This window comes from Colletotrichum fructicola (assembly GCF_000319635.2).
Source record: "Colletotrichum fructicola Nara gc5 chromosome Unknown KSG_Nara_v1_contig03, whole genome shotgun sequence".
Lineage (NCBI taxonomy): Eukaryota > Fungi > Ascomycota > Sordariomycetes > Glomerellales > Glomerellaceae > Colletotrichum > Colletotrichum fructicola.
In genome coordinates this window covers 2,320,151-2,337,341 of record NW_027094053.1, presented here as the reverse complement: position 1 = coordinate 2,337,341, position 17,191 = coordinate 2,320,151, and the positions used below count along the sequence as shown (strand labels likewise).

Sequence of the window (17,191 nt, the reverse complement as noted above, 5' to 3'; positions counted from 1 at the left end):
CCTCCCGTGAAAAGGCATTTGTCCACGATTCAACTTTGGCGACAGATTCATCGATTGCACATCAACGCGGCCACTCCGAACAAGCGTCGTTTCTTGGATGCTCGAGATGGAACGGCCCACGAAAAGAGCCCGCATATGTGACGACGTCGAGGAGTCGGAAACGTCGACGCAGGCAGAAGGGCCGCGATCTCTAAGCAGACCAATCAGTCCTCCTCGCAAGAAGAATAACGGTGGCCAGCGCATCAAATCTCCATTCCAGCTGACTTGGATCCGGGATCTCCCAGAACCAGCGAATCGAGATGCAGTTGCCCTCAAAGACATCCTCGGAGACCCCTTGATCGCAGAGTGCTGGGAGTTCAACTACCTGCATGATATCCATTTTCTAATGAGCCACTTCGACGAGGACACCAAGAGTCTTGTTAAAGTCCACGTGGTCCATGGCTTCTGGAAAAGAGAAGACCCAAACCGCTTGGCCCTTCAAGTAAGTCGATGAAAGATTCCAAAGCCGATAGCGGCACAGTTGCTCATGTTTGGCCCAGGAAGAAGCCTCAGCATACAGCAATGTAGAGCTTCACGGTGCCTATATGCCAGAGATGTTTGGGACGCACCATTCCAAAATGATGATACTGGTCCGTCATGATGATTCGGCGCAGGTCGTCATACACACCGCCAACATGATCGCCAAGGACTGGACCAACATGACAAACGCCGTCTGGATGTCGCCCCTTCTTCGCTTGCTGAAAGAAAAGGACAGTACGTCCTGCGAAGATGCTATTGGGACCGGCCAGAGATTCAAGCACGACCTCTTGAGTTATTTGAAAGCTTACAATGTTCGGAGACCCACGCTCAGGGATCTGGTCGACAAGTTAAGCCAGTATGACTTCTCAAGCGTGAAGGCTGCACTCATCGCAAGCGTGCCGGGCCGCCATTCAATACATGACACCTCTCAAACATCATGGGGTTGGCCCGCCTTAAAGCACGTACTTCGCCATGTTCCTGTCCAAGACGGCAAGTCGGAGATTGTGGTGCAGATCTCGTCCATTGCTACTCTGGGAGCCACCGACAATTGGATTCAGAAGTGTCTTTTCAACCCTCTCTCAGAATCCAGCGACAAGGGGCCAAAAAAGACCAAGCCAACATTCAAGGTTGTGTTTCCGACGGCCGACGAGATCAGGAGAAGCTTGGACGGCTATGCATCTGGTGGGTCAATTCACACCAAGATCCAGTCCCAACAGCAGGCGAAGCAACTAGCCTATCTGCATCCTTTCTTCTGCCACTGGGGAAACGATGCCCCCAATGGAAAAGGTGAGGGACGGTGTTGTGTTCATCGAGCTTGATCAACCACATGACTGACAAGGTAGTAGCATTGCCTGAAACAGCGACCGTGAGAGAGGCCGGCAGGAAGCGAGCTGCACCGCATATAAAGACATACATTCGGTATGGTGAGAAGTCAATCGACTGGGCGCTCGTCACATCGGCCAACATTTCAAAGCAGGCATGGGGCGAGGTGGCAGGAGCCTCGCAGGAGGTGAGAATTGCTTCGTGGGAGATCGGCGTCTTGGTATGGCCTGAGATGATGGCCGAAAAGGCGACCATGATGAGCACGTTCCAGACAGATTTGCCCTCGAACAACACCGAAGGAAGCAACCCAGTTGTTGGCGTTCGCATACCCTACAACCTACCACTTCAGCATTATGCAAAGGACGAGATACCTTGGGTCGCAACGATGGCCCATGCAGAACCAGACAACATGGGAAGGTTTTGGGGAGTAGCATAGATGGACGGGGCAGCACACTTTCACATGCGAACGGAGGGCGCGGTTGTCTGTCAAGGGACATGTGGTATCGTAATATTGATCCTTGGAGATTTTCATGTGAAGTGTCTGCGACTAGACTCGTCATTGCGCTTCAAACCGTGTCGTTTCTCATGGCATTCCTATGTTCGCGGTACGTTTACGCGCCGACGGTCTCGGGTTCCTTGTTGGCGTCGTAGCCGTAAGACTCCTTGAGCTTGTTGACGAGAGCGATGTACTCCTCCTGGGCCTGCTCGACGGTCTTGCCCTCGTCGACGACCTTTTGCCACGAGTTGTACTTGGCCTTGCCCTGTATCGCGTGTCTCGTTAGCACTGCACGTGGGATGCGGGGGTTTGGCGGCAACCAGGTCTTACCTTCAGGTCGAACATGCCGGGCTTGGGGGCATCGGCGATCTTCTCGCCAGTGCCGACCTTGTACAGGGCTGCGGTGCGATAGATGGTCAGCTACAAAAGCTTGAGGTTTGCAAAAGAGGCGACGAAAACGTACCGTAGAGCTCGAGGAGCTCATCGTTGCTGGGCTTCTGGGTAAGCTTCTTGCTGTCGATGACAGCCTGCTTGAAGGCTTCGCTCTGAGGGGCAGACATGGTGTATGTGAGGTCCGTTTGGACAAGAAAGATCTAAGTCTAAAGTTGTCGAGAATCTGGTTCGAGATATGGTCGAAGGACGGATTGTTGAGCGTTTCGTGGAGAAGGTTGCCCAGTGTTGAGAGGCGGAGGAAAGGGTTGGATCTTTTGGCGGGGTTAGGAGGTCCACCCGCCCGCCCACGCTTCATCATATGCGCGCGGGGCAGCTGATGCTGTCATTTAGGTTAGGTTGAGGTGGGCGCCCTGGCATCGCTGCTGATTGCACCGCCACAGGCCACCTCGCACAAAGGAGCACTTGCCGTTGGCACCTTGCTCCATATAGCCGCCAAGTACTACTACCAAGCACGTATGGACGTACCACTCGACGAATTCACAGGCCAGAAGTCCCTTGCCACAGCGACTGGGTCCCTGCCGACACGGTTCACGAAGAGGTGCAGGTGGCTGCCCATAGCAGAGCCCTGGCGGAGCTTGGAACTTGGGGAAAGGAACGGACTGGACTGGGGGCCAAAGCGATGGTGCAGGTGCTTGGCTAACGTCCTTCCAGCGCATGTGGGGTTGCCAGACCTCTCAACGGGGGTTTGGGTACCAGCATGACTGGACTTGGCTGACCTCGGCTCCAAGATGCCTCTCGCCCTCCGATGCCATCGAGGAGACGGCCATTCGGTCACGTTGCGACTGAGCTAGCCGCAGAGTTCCGCCAGGCACTTTGATTGGACACACGGCATTCGTCCACGGTGACGAGCTCTTTACTATGCATAGAGGAGCACCTCGCAGGCGTTCTTGCACTCGATCTAGGCTTCAGCGCTCTTCTGGTTGCCACTGACCGCTTGAATGAGCAGCCGTTTGAGGGTCCTCCTTCTGCCAGAACAACGTTTCTGGTGTGTGCTGCTCTCGCCGGTGTCGGCACTTTTGCCTTTCCGTGAAGCGAAGGGGCTTCACAGACAGGATGCGCTTTGTCGGGGCCGTACACCTACCTCTTCAGCACTCTGATGCTGGAGCACTCGCGTGGATACTTCCAGGTTTGCCATGGCCATTGAGCTCATGTCTGGATAAGGTTCCTGCGCAACGCTTTCCTGCCGCTTGATCCATGACCAGACGAATCGGATAACTGCTTCTGCCAGCTCCGCGCAGCTTTGCGCGACGCACTTTGCCGTGTTGTCCTAGAGGGCGTTGACGCGTCAAAACAACCGACATCAGTCCGTTAGGAAACGACTGGGAAACGCAGATGATCTCAGCAATCCCCTCCATCAACTCTCTGCTTGCACCGGCTTTCTACATTGAGCACATTGCATGATGGCCAATCTCATTTTCATCCCTTCTTCCGCAACGCCGTCAAATGACAGGCCATCAAGTCTTGGTCTGCGCGTGGGGAAAGCCCGGACGGACACCGCAGATCGACACTCTACCAGGTCAAGGACGGACAATACTGCTGAGCTGACCTACCACATGTTGTATCACCAACCGGCACGGACTTGGACACTGAAACCTGTCCAAAAATACTAATGAGACTTCCGCGTTGTTCGTTAGCTCTGGGCGAGGACGCGTATCTGCTCCTTGCGACCCGAAGGGTGCACTCCATGCCGTTTTTGCTCTGCAAGTCTCGGACCTCGCAGAGTGCGAATGCAAATAAAAGCCAGAAGTCTGCCAGGTGTTTTACTAGAGATTTTCAAGATTCTTAAGAATTTTGGACGACTAGACGAATACCCTCACGCAATTGCTGATACACATTGGTCGGTTCAACTTGTTCTCAAGCGCAGTATCTCCATCTGCACAAGAATTCATAGCTTTCATTCACCTAACGCCAGCATCGAGCCCCCAAATCGACACCAACATGGTTAAGACAGTCGTTATCCTCGGTGCCGCATACGGCGGTCTCGCGGTTGCGCACCGCCTGCTCAAGTACACGAGAAAGGATGAGCAGGATCTCAGAGTCATTCTCGTTTCAAAGGTAAGACATGTGCATGTGTTGATTGTTAGGGCAACTGGGAGCCCGGACGACCATTGCAGGAACCGGAGAGTACTGCGGTACGCTTCGGACGCCCGTGGGGAGGCGGCGTATTCGCTGGCGATCCACCGTCTTGCGCATGGGGGCGGCAAAGGACTTGCTATTGGGTTCATGATTCTCTCGGAGAGAAAAAAAAAAAAAAAGGTGCCAAAAAAGGCCATTTCGGGCTGACACCATGGTAGACAACTCATTTTTACTGGAATATGGCATCTGTCCGTGCCATTGTCCCGGGCGTATTGAAGGATGAGCAGGTTTTCCAACCGATTGAGTCCGGCTTCGCACACTACCCAAAAGAAAGCTTCGAATTCGTTCTCGGCACCGCCACCGGCCTTGACCTGGCTCGCAAGTCGGCCCTTGTCTCCACCGCTTCCGGCCCGAGATCCCTGCCCTACGACTATCTGGTGCTCGCAACCGGCGCCCGCTCCGCGAGCCCCGACATGCCGTGGAAGAGCGCTGACTCGCACGAGAAGACGCTTGGCTTGCTGCACCAGACGGCGGAGAAGGTCAAGGCGGCCCGGCACGTTGTTGTCGCCGGCGCCGGCCCCACCGGTGTTGAGACCGCCGCCGAGATCCGTTTCGAGTACAAGGACAAAGAGGTCATCCTCCTCAGCGGCGACGAAGAGATTCTCGGCTCGGACCACGCTGCGAAGGGCATCGAGAACGAGATCGTCCGGCTGGGCGTGCAAGTCAAGCGAAACGCCCGGGTCGCCAACTCCCGTCCCTTGCCCGACGGCCAGACCGAGGTGACGCTCATGAACGGCGAGAAGCTCAAGACAGATCTTTACCTTCCGACCATGGGCCTGATCCCCAACTCCGAGTTCTTGGATCCCAGCTTGCTGACGGAGCGCAAATACGTCAGCGTTGATGACTGTATGCGCGTGAAAGGTGCCGACAACGTTTGGGCCTGCGGAGACTTGGTTTCCAAACCCCGCGCGGGCTTCATGGTGACCGACAAGCAGGTTGGTTGTTTCTCCCTACATTCCTTTTCGAAAACAAACAAGTGACCGAAACTAATCAAAATCACATGAGCAGGCCGCCGGCGTCGTAAAGAATATCGAGCTCGCCATCAAGGGCAAGGACCAGCAAGTCGTAAAGGGCATGCCGGTCGACATCTTTGTATGCTCCACTGGTCGTAGCCGCGGCGCCGGTCGCGTCGGCTGGGTCAAGGTCCCCTCCCTGTTCGTCTGGGCCGTCAAGGGTCGCACGTTGGGCTCAGACTGGCTGCCCAAGTATACAAATGGTTCACAATGGTGAGCGGGCGATGAGTAAGGCCGATGACGACGACTTCAATGGGGGTGTTCTTGTAACCGTTTTATTTGTACCTACATCTTACAACCTCTTAATCAGACACTTCTCCGTCATCTGAAAAGGAGTGGGCTCTTCGCAGACTATATTTACGACTATCCCAATCTATCTAGTGCAATCTGCCAACTCCGCCGCCGAGCAGAGCGTTCTTTGGATTCGCGTCCGTGACAGCTCCCGAGATGAACATTATGGTCCTGCATGCACAAGTGCATGAAAGCAAGGGGACAGATTAAAAAAAAAAGACTCCCGCGTAAATTTGACGTGAAAGATTCCCAGCCGCACCAGGCCCCAGAAACGAAATAGCCCAAGCCGGGCTCATGAGACCGCCATACTTTCTTTTTGTTCGACATTGCTTCTCACCTGCTGAGCTTCTCATCTTCAACATCCCGACGCAGCTGCTCTAGTACTTGCTGTCGCGAGGAGAGGTGCGACTCGAGACCCTCCACTTGTTCTCTCACCGTCTGCAAATCTTCAGACACGCTCTTGAGACTAGCTCCGCCCTTGGCCTTGCCGGAACCCTCCTCAAGCTCCCGGAGTTCCTTTCGCTTGTAGTCCAGCAGCTGCTCGAGCTCCCGCTTGACCAGAGCGGGCTTGCTGTCTCGTTTGCCGCCCTTCTTTTGCTCCACGCCAGCTTCGATACGCGCCATCTTCTCGTCAAGCTCCTGAAGCTGCTTCTTGAGCCTGACCTCCTCCCAGTCATCCGTCTTGGAGGTAGAGAAGTCGGTGCCGCTCGACTTGAAGCCGCTGCGACCAAGGCGAGTAAGATACTGATCGCCAAATTTTGCTTTCCGTCCCGTTGCCGTCGAGTCGTCTGCCTTTGTGGCCCAACGGGAAGAGGCGGGGTTGTTATTGTCGAGTTGGTAGTCAATCTTGTTGCGCTCAAATGAGGCGCGCAAGGACGCGGGTACGGTGCGCGGAATGCGGAAGCCCTCATGGCGGTTGTTGAGAATGTGGAGGAAGGCGAGGCAAGCGTCCTTGTTGATGGAAGAGCCGGCAGAGGGGTTGATTAGGTTCCACGCGGAGCGGATGTCGGTGTCGGGAACATCGAGGGATTCGTAGAGGTCTTCTAAGGCAGAGACTGCAGCCATCACAGGTCAGCAAACAAAATGACGGCAGCAGGGGGCGTGCGGGCTTGGACGTACATGAGATTTCTCCCCGCGCATCCCGGTTCTCCTGGTATATCGACTCGTACTTGGACTTGTCCTGGGGCGTCATGTACCAGTCGAAGCCGTCCTTCAAGCCAGGAGAGTCCGGATCGTCCTCGACCTGCTCAAAGGCAATTTGCTTCCCTGTGAGCGCGCGATTCGCTTGGACAAGATGTGCTTTGGACTCGGGCACGAGCCAATCGGGCAGCGTCGTGGGGACGTCTGCGTACTCCTTATCGAACACAATGTCATTAGCAGCTGAAAACATGAAGACCAGCCAGCAGCAGCACCCACTCCGTTCAGAATGTCAAAAATGACTCTCATCGCAACGCAGAACTCCTCAAAATCGAGGTTGCCATCGTTGTCGACGTCGGCGAGATCCCACACCCGCTCGAGCTGATTGTCCGTCAGGCCGCTGTTCTTCAGCACCGGCGCGGCTTGTTCTCCTGTCAGGAACTGCGACCCGCCCGTCCGAGCCGAAAAGATGTTCCAATACGTCTCGATTTCTTGCGCTTCGATGCGAGGAGCCATGTTGATGTCTGTGAGAGTGCTGGAGGCGTTCGGAGAGGTGGTGTGTAAAGGTGGGCGGCGGCAGCGGACTGAAGATGCTCGGGCCTCGTTTGGCAGCGTCGGAGACGATTGGCCTGTTCGTCTTTTCGAGAAGACACCAAAGGAGAAGATTGGGCGCCGACGGCTGTAAATATCAAGAACCAGTTGGTAGCGGAGAGTTGTCGTTGCTGAGTGGGCCGTCGTCAGGTCGAGTCTTGCGAAGCTTGGCCAAGGACGTGGCTTGGGGTAAGTCGGGGGTGGTTCTCAAAGTGGGAGGCGGTGCTTCTGTGCATTGACTTGACTGGGTGTGCGCCGTAACGTCCTGTGAAGCTCGGTGATGCAAGCTCGACCCACTGTTGTGGTCGACTAGGGTACCCTGGACGCTTAGCTCATCGTGCGATTACATAACACTAATGGCTCAACCACGCCTGAAGAATTACCCTCCTAGTCTTTCTCCAAAGTAAATACAGTGAGGGAGGGTATCACACAGGGTGGGAATCACGGCATGTAAGCAATCTTCTTCATTCTGTACTACTCTACAAGTCGGCTCAATGTTTTGGTATCTCAACATGAAAAAGAGGCTTATGTCCAGATGCAGCAGCCGAAAACCAAATTCCAAAGGTGTCTGCGGTCAATCAAATAAAATGCAAGCAATCTCAAAAAGAAAGCAAGCAAAAAAGAGGCTATCCACGTTCCTCCAAAGAAATCCGCCTCCCGCATTCAAGTGGATTATCCTCTTAAGAAAGGAAGAAAGAAGAAAGCAAGTAAAGGATGTTCTCTTATGTGGAGAAAAATAACACCCTGAGTGAGCAAGTGTTGTAGCAATCGTGTGCCTGCGAAGGTGTTGCTGGCGACCTGTAGTGCCAAGCTGGTGTAGTTTTTCTGTATTCAGGTCTCGTTTGTTCGCCTCTTTTTATAGATCGGAGTCAAGGCAGCTTCAGACAGCAGCACATCATAGCTGAGTTCATAACGTCACTCAGTCTTTCTTTGAGTTCTCAGTTGCGTGCTTTGCCTTCTTTGTGTTCTTGACTTGCTGTTGAACCGTTCTGAGAACGGAAGGAAATTGAACAGGCTGTGAAGCTGGCTGGACAGCTGTCTGGGGGCTAGTGGCCTGGGGCGCTTGATGATGTCCTGCCTCCGATCCCAGCCTATTCTCAACGTACTGAGGACGAGCTTGTGGGTGCTGAGAAGCGACACCAAATGGGGAACTTTGGCCGCCTGCGTGTGCATTGGTTTGATGGACTTGCATGCTAGTACCCGTAGCAGCGGCAGCTTCGAACGGCATGGAGGAAGTGTTTCTGTAGGCTGAGTATCCAAAGCCAACCTGCGAATTGTGCACGCTTGCTTCTGGTCGAAAAGCCGCCTCATGGGCTGACTTTTTATTGCGCTGATGGTACTCCATGTGTTCTGGAGAAAGGGCTTGGGCGGGACGCGACTGGGTGCGAGTAGCAGACTGTGCAGTTAGTTGGCTGTAGCTGATGTGTCCCATTTGAGCACCGGTGCAGTTCTGAGGCTGTGAGGCAGGCATTGCCTGGGGAGGCAGGACTGGAGGAGGCACTGGCGAACACTTTTGGCCAGTCTGTCCTTTCGAGTTCTTGATCTTTATCCTGGGTTTGGCTACCTGTGACTGGTTTCCTGTTGTGAGCTCGGCGGAAGACTCCATTGTCGTAGGTGCTGGGGCCGTGGAGTTCTCAGAACTGCTAGAAGGACCAAATGTCTCTGCAGATGCTGTCAATGCTGAAGCATCAGGATCTGACTGTGTCTTTGGGGATTTCTTCTTCGTCTTGGTTACTGTGGGCTTGGAGGTTGTCTTTGTAGTGGGCAGTTGAGCTCCAGCTGCGTTACCAGGCTCTTGCGAACCTGAGGGTTGAGCTCCAACGCCTCGGGCAGCGAGATCCTCGGATCTTGGATACTTGCGAGGACGACCACGGCCACGCTTGACGGGCTGTGGTACAACAGAAGGCGTGAGATTATTCTCAGAGTTGCTGAGCTGCGAGGTACCGTACTGGTTCATCTCAGACTGTGCGGCTTGTACAGGGAGGTTTGGAGCGAATCCAGCCTGGTTGGCCTTTTGGACATGAGCAAGTTCGTGGTGAAAAGCCTCCGGTGCGGTTGGAATAGGTTGATTGGCAGTCTTCGCCATCGTAGTAGCAACCTGCTTTGGCTGTCTCTTGGTCTGCTTCGACTGTCTCTTGGTCTGCTTCGACTGTCGGGCCTGCTGCGCTGCGGGCATCGTCTTGTTTCGAGCATTCGGCTTCTTAGTGTTCGCCTTTCGGGGCTTTTTCGCGGGGGGCAGGTATTCGTCATCATTTTGACCATCATCATACGGCTCATACTCGTCATCGCTGTCATCGCACGCCCGCTTGCGAGATGATTTGGGCGCTGGCTGCGAAGCATAGCTCATCTCGACGCCAGAGGCTTCAAGCGGGGCTTGGTTCGGAACGGGATCCAAGACGTTTCCTGCTTCACTATGGACTTCTGCGCTCTCGTGGGCTGCAGTCTGTTCCCTGTCAACTTGTGTCTGTTCGAAGTGCGCTGGCTCGCTCTCTTCCACGACCGCATCAAGGCCACTACGGCCTGGCTGGGACTCTGGAGACTCGGAGGCGTCGAGGATGAACGGCGAAGTGTAGCTTCCAGTTCCTCGTCTGGCCGCCAGTGACGTGTATTGTTGACCAGGGGCAGGTTTGTTGAATAGCCTGGGCCGATGAGAAGTTGCTATTCTCGATGAGGTGGTCTGCTTGGGTGCAGCATTACTAGTCTTTGTAGGAGCTGCGACTCCCACAACTTCCCCGGCTGTCTTTTGGAATTCCTGTTGATTCAACGTGGCGGTATTGCGAGGCCGATTGTGTGCGTCGCCAGCAGCCAGGTCGTGAGCGATTGTTTGCTCCACGGATAGCTGTTGCTGTTCGTCGCCGGTTGGCTCACGGTAATCAAGCAAAGGCCGTCCGGAAACATTCTCCAAAGCCCGGCCGGACTCATCTCTTTCTATGACGAAACTGGGGTCAATCGGAACCCCACGGTTTGCGTCAAGCTGTTGCTGCTGTGGAAGCAGAGGGTCGAGGACGTTGAGCGCATAGGGGTTTCCGTAATACTTGTAGAAGTGGCAAACTCCGTTGTTGAAGTCCTCCGGTTCCCGCAATCGCTTGAGCCACAGCTCTGGCTCTTGGTCTTCGATGGGCTGGAAGTCCTGCACACGGTTGCTTCCTCTGCTCATGTAAAGCTTGACACGGCAGTAAGATAGCATGTCTTGATTGATGGGGAGCTCGACGAAGTTTGTAGACGTGCCACGCCACTTGTCGATGAGGTGAACAAGCTCAGGATGGCCTGACTTGCGCAAGAACGCACCGGCTAGCTCAATCTCGTGCTGGAAGAGTATATCCGTGGGGAGTCTAGGCCGAGCCAAATTGACGTACTCATCCACTGAGTGAAGGCCGTCTTCGGCGCGTCGGATGAGATCAAATACTGGGATCCGGTCAATCTTTCTGCACCAATCCTGAATCTCCTCATGACATTTGATGTAGGTTTGGATGAAAGTTGTGATCTGGTCTGTCGTAAGGTTCAGGCGGTGGACGGCCACTGAGAACTTATGAGCTTGGCAGAGAGTCGACAGGATTGCCCATTGCGCCCCGGTACCGATGCTGTCCCAGGAGTCCGGATCAAATTCACTCTGCAACGTGCCATCCATTCTTGACTCGAGTTCGCCTTGAGGACCTTCGTCAATCTGCTGCTGAGGCTCTGGCTCGGGCTCGGGCTCAGGCGATCCCCAGTCCAGATCATTGGTCACAGCCAGACAGAACTCCTTGAAGCTTTCGCCTCTCTTGGGGGTTCGCAGTTCGCCTGTAGTCTGTATGTCGTTCTTCTCCTCCCTCTGTTCCTCGATTCCGCGCATGATCTCATCATCTCCTGCATCCAGCGGGGGCAGGTGCGCCACCAGCGCTCGGCGTTCACCCTGGTTGTCACCCTGGTCTACTTTGCGTTAGGAAAACTTATGGATTGTCGAGGGGCGGGGGAACGTACCGTTATCGCTGTCTGAATATTGGACGAGAGGATGATTGTCTCCATGCAAGTCTCCTCTGGCCCTTGCCTCAATGAACTGCTCGCTGGGTCCCGGGTGCTGGTCCAGCTCGATGGTTGGGAAAGCGCAGTGGCGAGCAGGCTCAGGGTCGAAGACAGGATCAGGAACAGTGAAAGCTGGTCTCTCGACTCCGGCCACCAGCATCTCAGCATAGCGACCGGGCTGGTGCGCTAGGGTTGACCGACGCAGCTGTCTGCCGTCACTGCCATGATCGGGCTCCTCCATGTTGATGCGACGAATTTTGCAGGAAGGTAAGAGAGGGTAATTGAGACGAGTAAGATAATCAGGAAAGATAATTGGAAGTAATGCTGTTTGCCGCTATCACCACCTAACGAGGGATGGTGGTGATATTGGCTGAAGGTAGCAAAAGGATGGGATGAGTGATGCGACGGTGATGGAGTGGAGAGGGAAGTTGAGGTGGAGGGAAGGTGGACGAAAAGTCCAAGGGTGGGTGAGATGAGAAGAAGAGATGAGAAAAAGATTGTGGGTTGACCGGTTTTCGTGTGTTGTGCGCGCGCGAAAACCGGTCAACGAAGGAGAAGGCAGGAGCAAGATTGGGCTAGCAGGAGTCGCTCCTTCCTCCTCGCTGAGAACCAATGGTCTTGGTCGAGGTGAAGAAGTGCGGCCGCCAGATGGCACAATGGGCATTTTTTACACACCCCAAAGACACCAAGTGAAGTTTTCGTCAAAGAGCCAGGTGTGGAGGTTCCAAGCCAAGTCCAACGACGTCCTTCACCTCCCCGATCCGGTTGGGGCATCGCGATGTTGTTCCCTTCGCCCAGCCTGCTTGTAGCGTCATGAATCCTTTTACAGGGTGCTCCTATGCATGTTACAAGCAGCTAGTCGAGCCCAAGTAAAGCTATACGATATGTAGGCGAACAGCTTGGAATGCATCACTGAGCATACGTCGACAAGTGCGAGAAGACCCAGTAGCACGTGTGTCCTTCCATGAGATGCCATGTTCAGCATAAAAAGCGAAGAGGATCTTGCGAGATTGAAGGAGCACACATCTATTGAATACCCTGCAGACTGTTGGCAGCAGTAACAGCCAGTCTCTATATTCAATAATGCGCCCTCGCCGACGAAAAAAGGGGTATACTGACTACCCCGGCGCCTCCCATGATCGCAAACCGAACGGCCCTCCAGTTCCCACGAATGCAGTATTTATGTACAAAAACCATGTTTCATCGCCCCGCTGTCCCACCTTCGGCAACGCCAAAAGCGTTGCTTACATATTCACTGACCGGCACATCTATTTCTGGCCTGGGTCCACGAACGGAACGAACTTGGCTCTGTCTTCATATCGCTCACGGTCGACGACAAATCCATCGTAACCATCTCCCTCCATTCTGTCATCATCGTCTAGCGTAGCCTCTATGCCTCTCTTGCCTCCCTTTTGGCGGCCGTCGTTTTCGCCCGCTCTGGGGACATGTCTTTTCGCATCAGATACTATTCTCTGAGCATTGAGAAGATCCTCATAGGCCCGCAGCATCCTCTTGCTCTCCTCGTCGAAGTTGACTGAGAAGCGTTGCACGGAGACAAACTGGACGCTGGGAATCATGGGCTGTCCGTAGACTGTCATGATGTATGCAGCAACGATGAAGGCTGATCGATCATTGCCTGTCTCGCAAACGACCAAGACCTTCCCGCCCCTAAAGCTGTTGCTGTCGATGACCATGCGACCGTCCTGCCTCTCCAGCGCCTGTGCATGGTAGACTTCGAGCAAGTGGTTGTTGATTTTCCGCACGACCTCTGGAAAACCTCGGACCAACTCGAAATTGTCGGCTACATCTAAATACTCGACCTTGATGCCGAGTGACAGTGCGGCTTTGTCGACGCTCATAAAACGTGCAGCTTGTGAGAATCTCGAAACGATTATCATGCTAATGCCGTTTTGCGCCAGCCAGTTGGCATCGCGAGCAATAGAGAGCGGTCCGAGGTAGAGAAAATCGAGGATTGGCTGTGCTTGGCGGCGTGCTTCATAGTTCCAGCCGACCGACCTGTCAGTGATGGTTTGTTTGACGTTGCGGGTTATGATACTGAGATCATCGCTCGTCAGGTGCATGGAGTCCACGTTGTCGAATGAAGGCAACAGTGCAGAGTCGGCACCCTTGGAAAACGTGAGAGGGATGGGGATGTAGGGCGGGCTGGGCGGTCTTTGGCTCCATGGAGCCGTGGCGATGGCGTTAGAAACGCTCTCGGGAGCTGATTCTGTCATGCTGATGCCCTCTTGATGCGGGGTTTTTTGACTTGTTTGGCGTTGTCAACGCAAGAGAGTATGTTTCGTAGCTTCCGTGCGCAATGACTCGAAGTGGCCAATGCTGTACTCCGAAGTGTGTTTGCCGGGTTTGTTTGCCAAGAGGCTTGTTATCCTTCCGTGTACTTTTTGATTGTAGCAATTCGAGGTAGATATACTACCTAGAAACGTCGGACGTTGCGGCGATGCTTATGAGAGGCAGTGTGTTGCGAGAGGTGAAGTTGGTTGTGGAGATGGGAAGTGTACTCCAGGGTGTGAGTGGCACTCGCCGAGCGGTGGGGCTCTCGATCTAGCCTGTCTAAGCACGTGGGATCTGCGCTGAGGCAGGCAACCGCACCCGGAAGCCCCTGCGTCTTATTTTAACGTCGTTTCTTGGGTAGGTACCTGGAGGCTCTCACCTTGAGGTGAACACAGCAAGGTGCCTTTAGCCAGCAACTTCGTATTTACCAGCAGGAAACAATCAGGGCCTGACCACCTCCATTTTGACTCAATGTGTTCCGCACCAGTTCTCTTATTCATTTTATTGCACAATGGATAGTTCAATGGATAGTAATTGGACTGCGCAATGAAAGGCACACAGGATGCAGCGCCCTCAACGAGTCCCTGAAGAAGACGAATGGCTTACAAGCAGACTCTATCAACATCGAAAATCCTTCAAAGAATTTTCCCGCAAACTTTCTGGCTAGATGGGTCGGACGGGGTTGTTCAGCCAAGGTTGCATCTCTTACGGGCGAGTCCTGCCCAACGTCTACCAAGGCAGGCAGTAATACCTAGTCGGGTCCTTGCAACGTGGGACGTGAGCGTCACAAATGCAGTGTGGTGAATAACAGACGGGCACCGCCGACCTAGATGCGCAGCCCCACCCTGGGTGTCTCCCGACCTCTCGACTCCCAACTCCCGACCCTAATAGCTCACATCTTGCCCTTCTCTTTCACAACAGCCCGTGGTCTAGTGGGGTTACTAGGCGCTTTCATGCGAATTTTTCTCTGAAAGTCCCACGCCGCGGGTGCGCAAGTTCGAATCCCACTCTCTCAGTGGGTTCTTGCTCTGCCGCCGTTAGAAAAATCCCTTGCATCGTTACACCTGAGGTTGGTAAGAATCTCCTGGGGATTTTCATAGGCTATTCAAGCTGAACTTTTTGCCTTTTGATCTTTGAAACGTTCACTCCATGTGGACCTTAATAAAACGTAGTCTTCTCCTTATCATTACTTCTATTAGGTAAAAGAACAGTGTCCTGAGAAGGCTGTGCAGGTTGCATACGATATTTCAATTTTAGATAGGATATGCAATTATTTGCGACGACAGCCTCTATAATGTATGATATGATGGATACGTTTTATGTAACGGCATAGGGAGCTGATGTGTTCAAAAGTTCGTCTATTTATTGTATTTGGGATATCGTGACTACCTTGGCTCATTCACACGTCTGCCTTAAAGAGCCTCCTACAGCTCCTCAGAGACAGTCTCGCTCTTCTTCTCAAGGGCGGGGAAGTCAGCGAAGCCGAGCTCATACACGAGACCCAGAGTCATCTTGGCATGCTCAAGCATGTGGTCAAATGAGAGGTACTTGATGAGGTCGTCGACGCTGTGAATGTGTTGATCCGAGTCCTCAAAGGCAGACTCGATAACGAAAGCCGAAGGGTAGCCGGCCTTGCTGGCGGAAGCATGATCCGAGCAGGCGTATCCGCACTTGGTCTCGGTGAAAGGGATCTTGCAGTACTGTTGATATTGTCAGCATGATGTCGTGAGTCATGGAAGCAATGGGAAGAACATACCTCAACAATGACCTTCTTGATGAAATCAGTTAATCCAGCATCAACGAAGTCGGTGATGACGCCAACACTCTCAGGCTTGCCGGCATCGAGCGTTCTTTGCACGAAGCCAGTCATGTCCTGCTGGAGCATGGCCTTCACATCACGTCCGTCCTGCTCGTATGACTTGAAGATGGCTTGGCTACCAAGGAGACCGCCCTCCTCGGCGCTGTACCAGTGAAACTCGATCGTGTTGTCGGCCTTGCCTTCGACGACGTCCTTGGACTTGAGCAAGGTACGAAAGACCTCGAGGATGGTCATGGAACCACTGCCATCATCGTCGGCGCCGGGCGCGGCCAGGATAGATGGCAGCCAAAGGTTGATGGAATCTTGGTGGGCACCAATGACGACTGTGCGGTTAGACTTGCCCGGAATTGTAACAATAATACTGCTTTGTTGCCATGTGTGGGGGAACGCCGCGGCGGAGACGTGCTTATCGGCACCCGCATTCTTGATGATGGAGTTGATCTTGGAGAGAAGCCACTCGGACGATTGGCGGCCGTAGTCTGACTTGTAGTATCGGGTGTGGAAGCTGGTAAATTTCTCGAGGTTCTTCTGGATCTCGTTCTTGTCAAGGTCCTTAATCAAGGGCTTGACCTTGTCTTGGAGCGTGCACTTCTCGGGGAAGACGGGCTTGGCCTTGGCCCTGGTGCGCAGGCCTGTCTTGCCAAAGTCCTGGTGATCGGTGATATCGAAGAAACGATTGCCATTCTGCAGAGTTGCACGTCAGTACACAAGAAGGACGGGATGCATGCGGTGTCGTCTTACCCGGCGGAGCTCCCACTTCTCCTCCTCGGTGACCCAGCGAGTATCACCTTGGGCCAGCTCAATTAGGTACTTCTCAGGCTCGGAGCCGGCGGGATACAACTGGACGCGGTTGATATCGTCCTCGGCAACAAAGCGGGCGACGGCCGAGTGCGCCAAGATGGCGAGAAGCGAAGCTTTGGCAACCTTCATTTTGGATTGATGTAGTTGATCAAGTCGTACAGTCTGGGGATGATGAGGTGGGCGGGTGGATGTCAGAGGGAAGAGGAGTCGCCGTCATGTCGCGGGTTGCTTTAATAGGTACGAATAGGTAAGTACCTAGCTAGGCAGGGGACGCCACTGCAACAGCTTACGCAGGACCCAACGTGTGGAACCGAAGCTCCCCTGTCTGCAACACATCACCCAGGTGCCGCAAGATTCAAGGCCAGTCATTGGATATTTGGTCACGAGAGACCCACCTCGCATCATGCTCCTCCAGTGTCGTTGCCTGGGAACGACGCCAGTGTTATCGGTAATGCAGGGGTCTAGATAAGAGGCATCGCCTTACCTCGGGTATCCGCATGGAACACTGAAGCTACCCAGAAACCATCACGTCATCTGCGCGGGAGCTTTCTCCTGTCCCATTTGTTGATATGCAGCCCAGCCGCTGCTGCATCAAGCTGAAGCTGTCAGCAAACACGCCGGGCCTCCAACATGCTGCTTGACCCAGAGATCACGGAACTCACCCCGCGATCTCGATATTTGCCGCGAATGCCGAGATAAAGCCCGATGGGGAAAAGAGCATCGTGAGACACGCGCATGGCCAAGCGACGTCTCCAGCTTCAGACGAACCAACCCATAGCAGAGGCTTGTCTGGCGCCGCTTAACATTCAGCATCAAGCG

General features: G+C 53.9%; 7 protein-coding genes across 7 annotated transcripts; 2 read left to right on the top strand and 5 right to left on the bottom strand.

Moving 5' to 3' along the window:
* Window positions 1-106: 106 nt before the first annotated feature.
* On the top strand, window positions 107-1,777 carry CGGC5_v005417 (putative tyrosyl-DNA phosphodiesterase; the record flags this gene model as incomplete). Its single annotated transcript, XM_032035689.1, has 3 exons — window positions 107-481; window positions 540-1,305; window positions 1,365-1,777. 3 exons carry the CDS (start codon window positions 107-109, stop codon window positions 1,775-1,777), a joined length of 1,554 nt encoding a protein of 517 aa, XP_031885516.1.
* Window positions 1,778-1,952: 175 nt separating this feature from the next.
* On the bottom strand, window positions 1,953-2,397 carry CGGC5_v005416 (putative acyl-CoA-binding protein; the record flags this gene model as incomplete). The annotated part of the gene is made up of 3 exons (XM_032035688.1): window positions 1,953-2,102; window positions 2,168-2,235; window positions 2,301-2,397. 3 exons carry the CDS (start codon window positions 2,395-2,397, stop codon window positions 1,953-1,955), a joined length of 315 nt encoding a protein of 104 aa, XP_031885345.1.
* Window positions 2,398-4,228: 1,831 nt separating this feature from the next.
* ptaL-2 (Oxidoreductase ptaL) lies at window positions 4,229-5,656 on the top strand (the record flags this gene model as incomplete). Its single annotated transcript, XM_032035687.1, has 3 exons — window positions 4,229-4,345; window positions 4,585-5,361; window positions 5,435-5,656. 3 exons carry the CDS (start codon window positions 4,229-4,231, stop codon window positions 5,654-5,656), a joined length of 1,116 nt encoding a protein of 371 aa, XP_031885344.1.
* A 407-nt stretch (window positions 5,657-6,063) lies between these two features.
* Window positions 6,064-7,383, bottom strand: END3 (Actin cytoskeleton-regulatory complex protein END3; the record flags this gene model as incomplete). The annotated part of the gene is made up of 3 exons (XM_032035686.1): window positions 6,064-6,785; window positions 6,850-7,084; window positions 7,147-7,383. 3 exons carry the CDS (start codon window positions 7,381-7,383, stop codon window positions 6,064-6,066), a joined length of 1,194 nt encoding a protein of 397 aa, XP_031885343.1.
* A 994-nt stretch (window positions 7,384-8,377) lies between these two features.
* On the bottom strand, window positions 8,378-11,701 carry CGGC5_v005413 (uncharacterized protein; the record flags this gene model as incomplete). Its single annotated transcript, XM_032035685.1, has 2 exons — window positions 8,378-11,367; window positions 11,419-11,701. The coding sequence occupies 2 exons, from the start codon at window positions 11,699-11,701 to the stop codon at window positions 8,378-8,380; spliced, it is 3,273 nt and encodes a 1,090-aa protein (XP_031885518.1).
* Window positions 11,702-12,728: 1,027 nt separating this feature from the next.
* Window positions 12,729-13,694, bottom strand: styx-a (Serine/threonine/tyrosine-interacting protein A; the record flags this gene model as incomplete). The annotated part of the gene is made up of 1 exon (XM_032035683.1): window positions 12,729-13,694. The coding sequence occupies one exon, from the start codon at window positions 13,692-13,694 to the stop codon at window positions 12,729-12,731; it is 966 nt and encodes a 321-aa protein (XP_031885489.1).
* A 1,482-nt stretch (window positions 13,695-15,176) lies between these two features.
* On the bottom strand, window positions 15,177-16,501 carry LAP1-2 (Leucine aminopeptidase 1; the record flags this gene model as incomplete). Its single annotated transcript, XM_032035682.1, has 3 exons — window positions 15,177-15,452; window positions 15,509-16,255; window positions 16,313-16,501. 3 exons carry the CDS (start codon window positions 16,499-16,501, stop codon window positions 15,177-15,179), a joined length of 1,212 nt encoding a protein of 403 aa, XP_031885463.1.
* Between the last annotated feature and the right edge of the window lie 690 nt (window positions 16,502-17,191).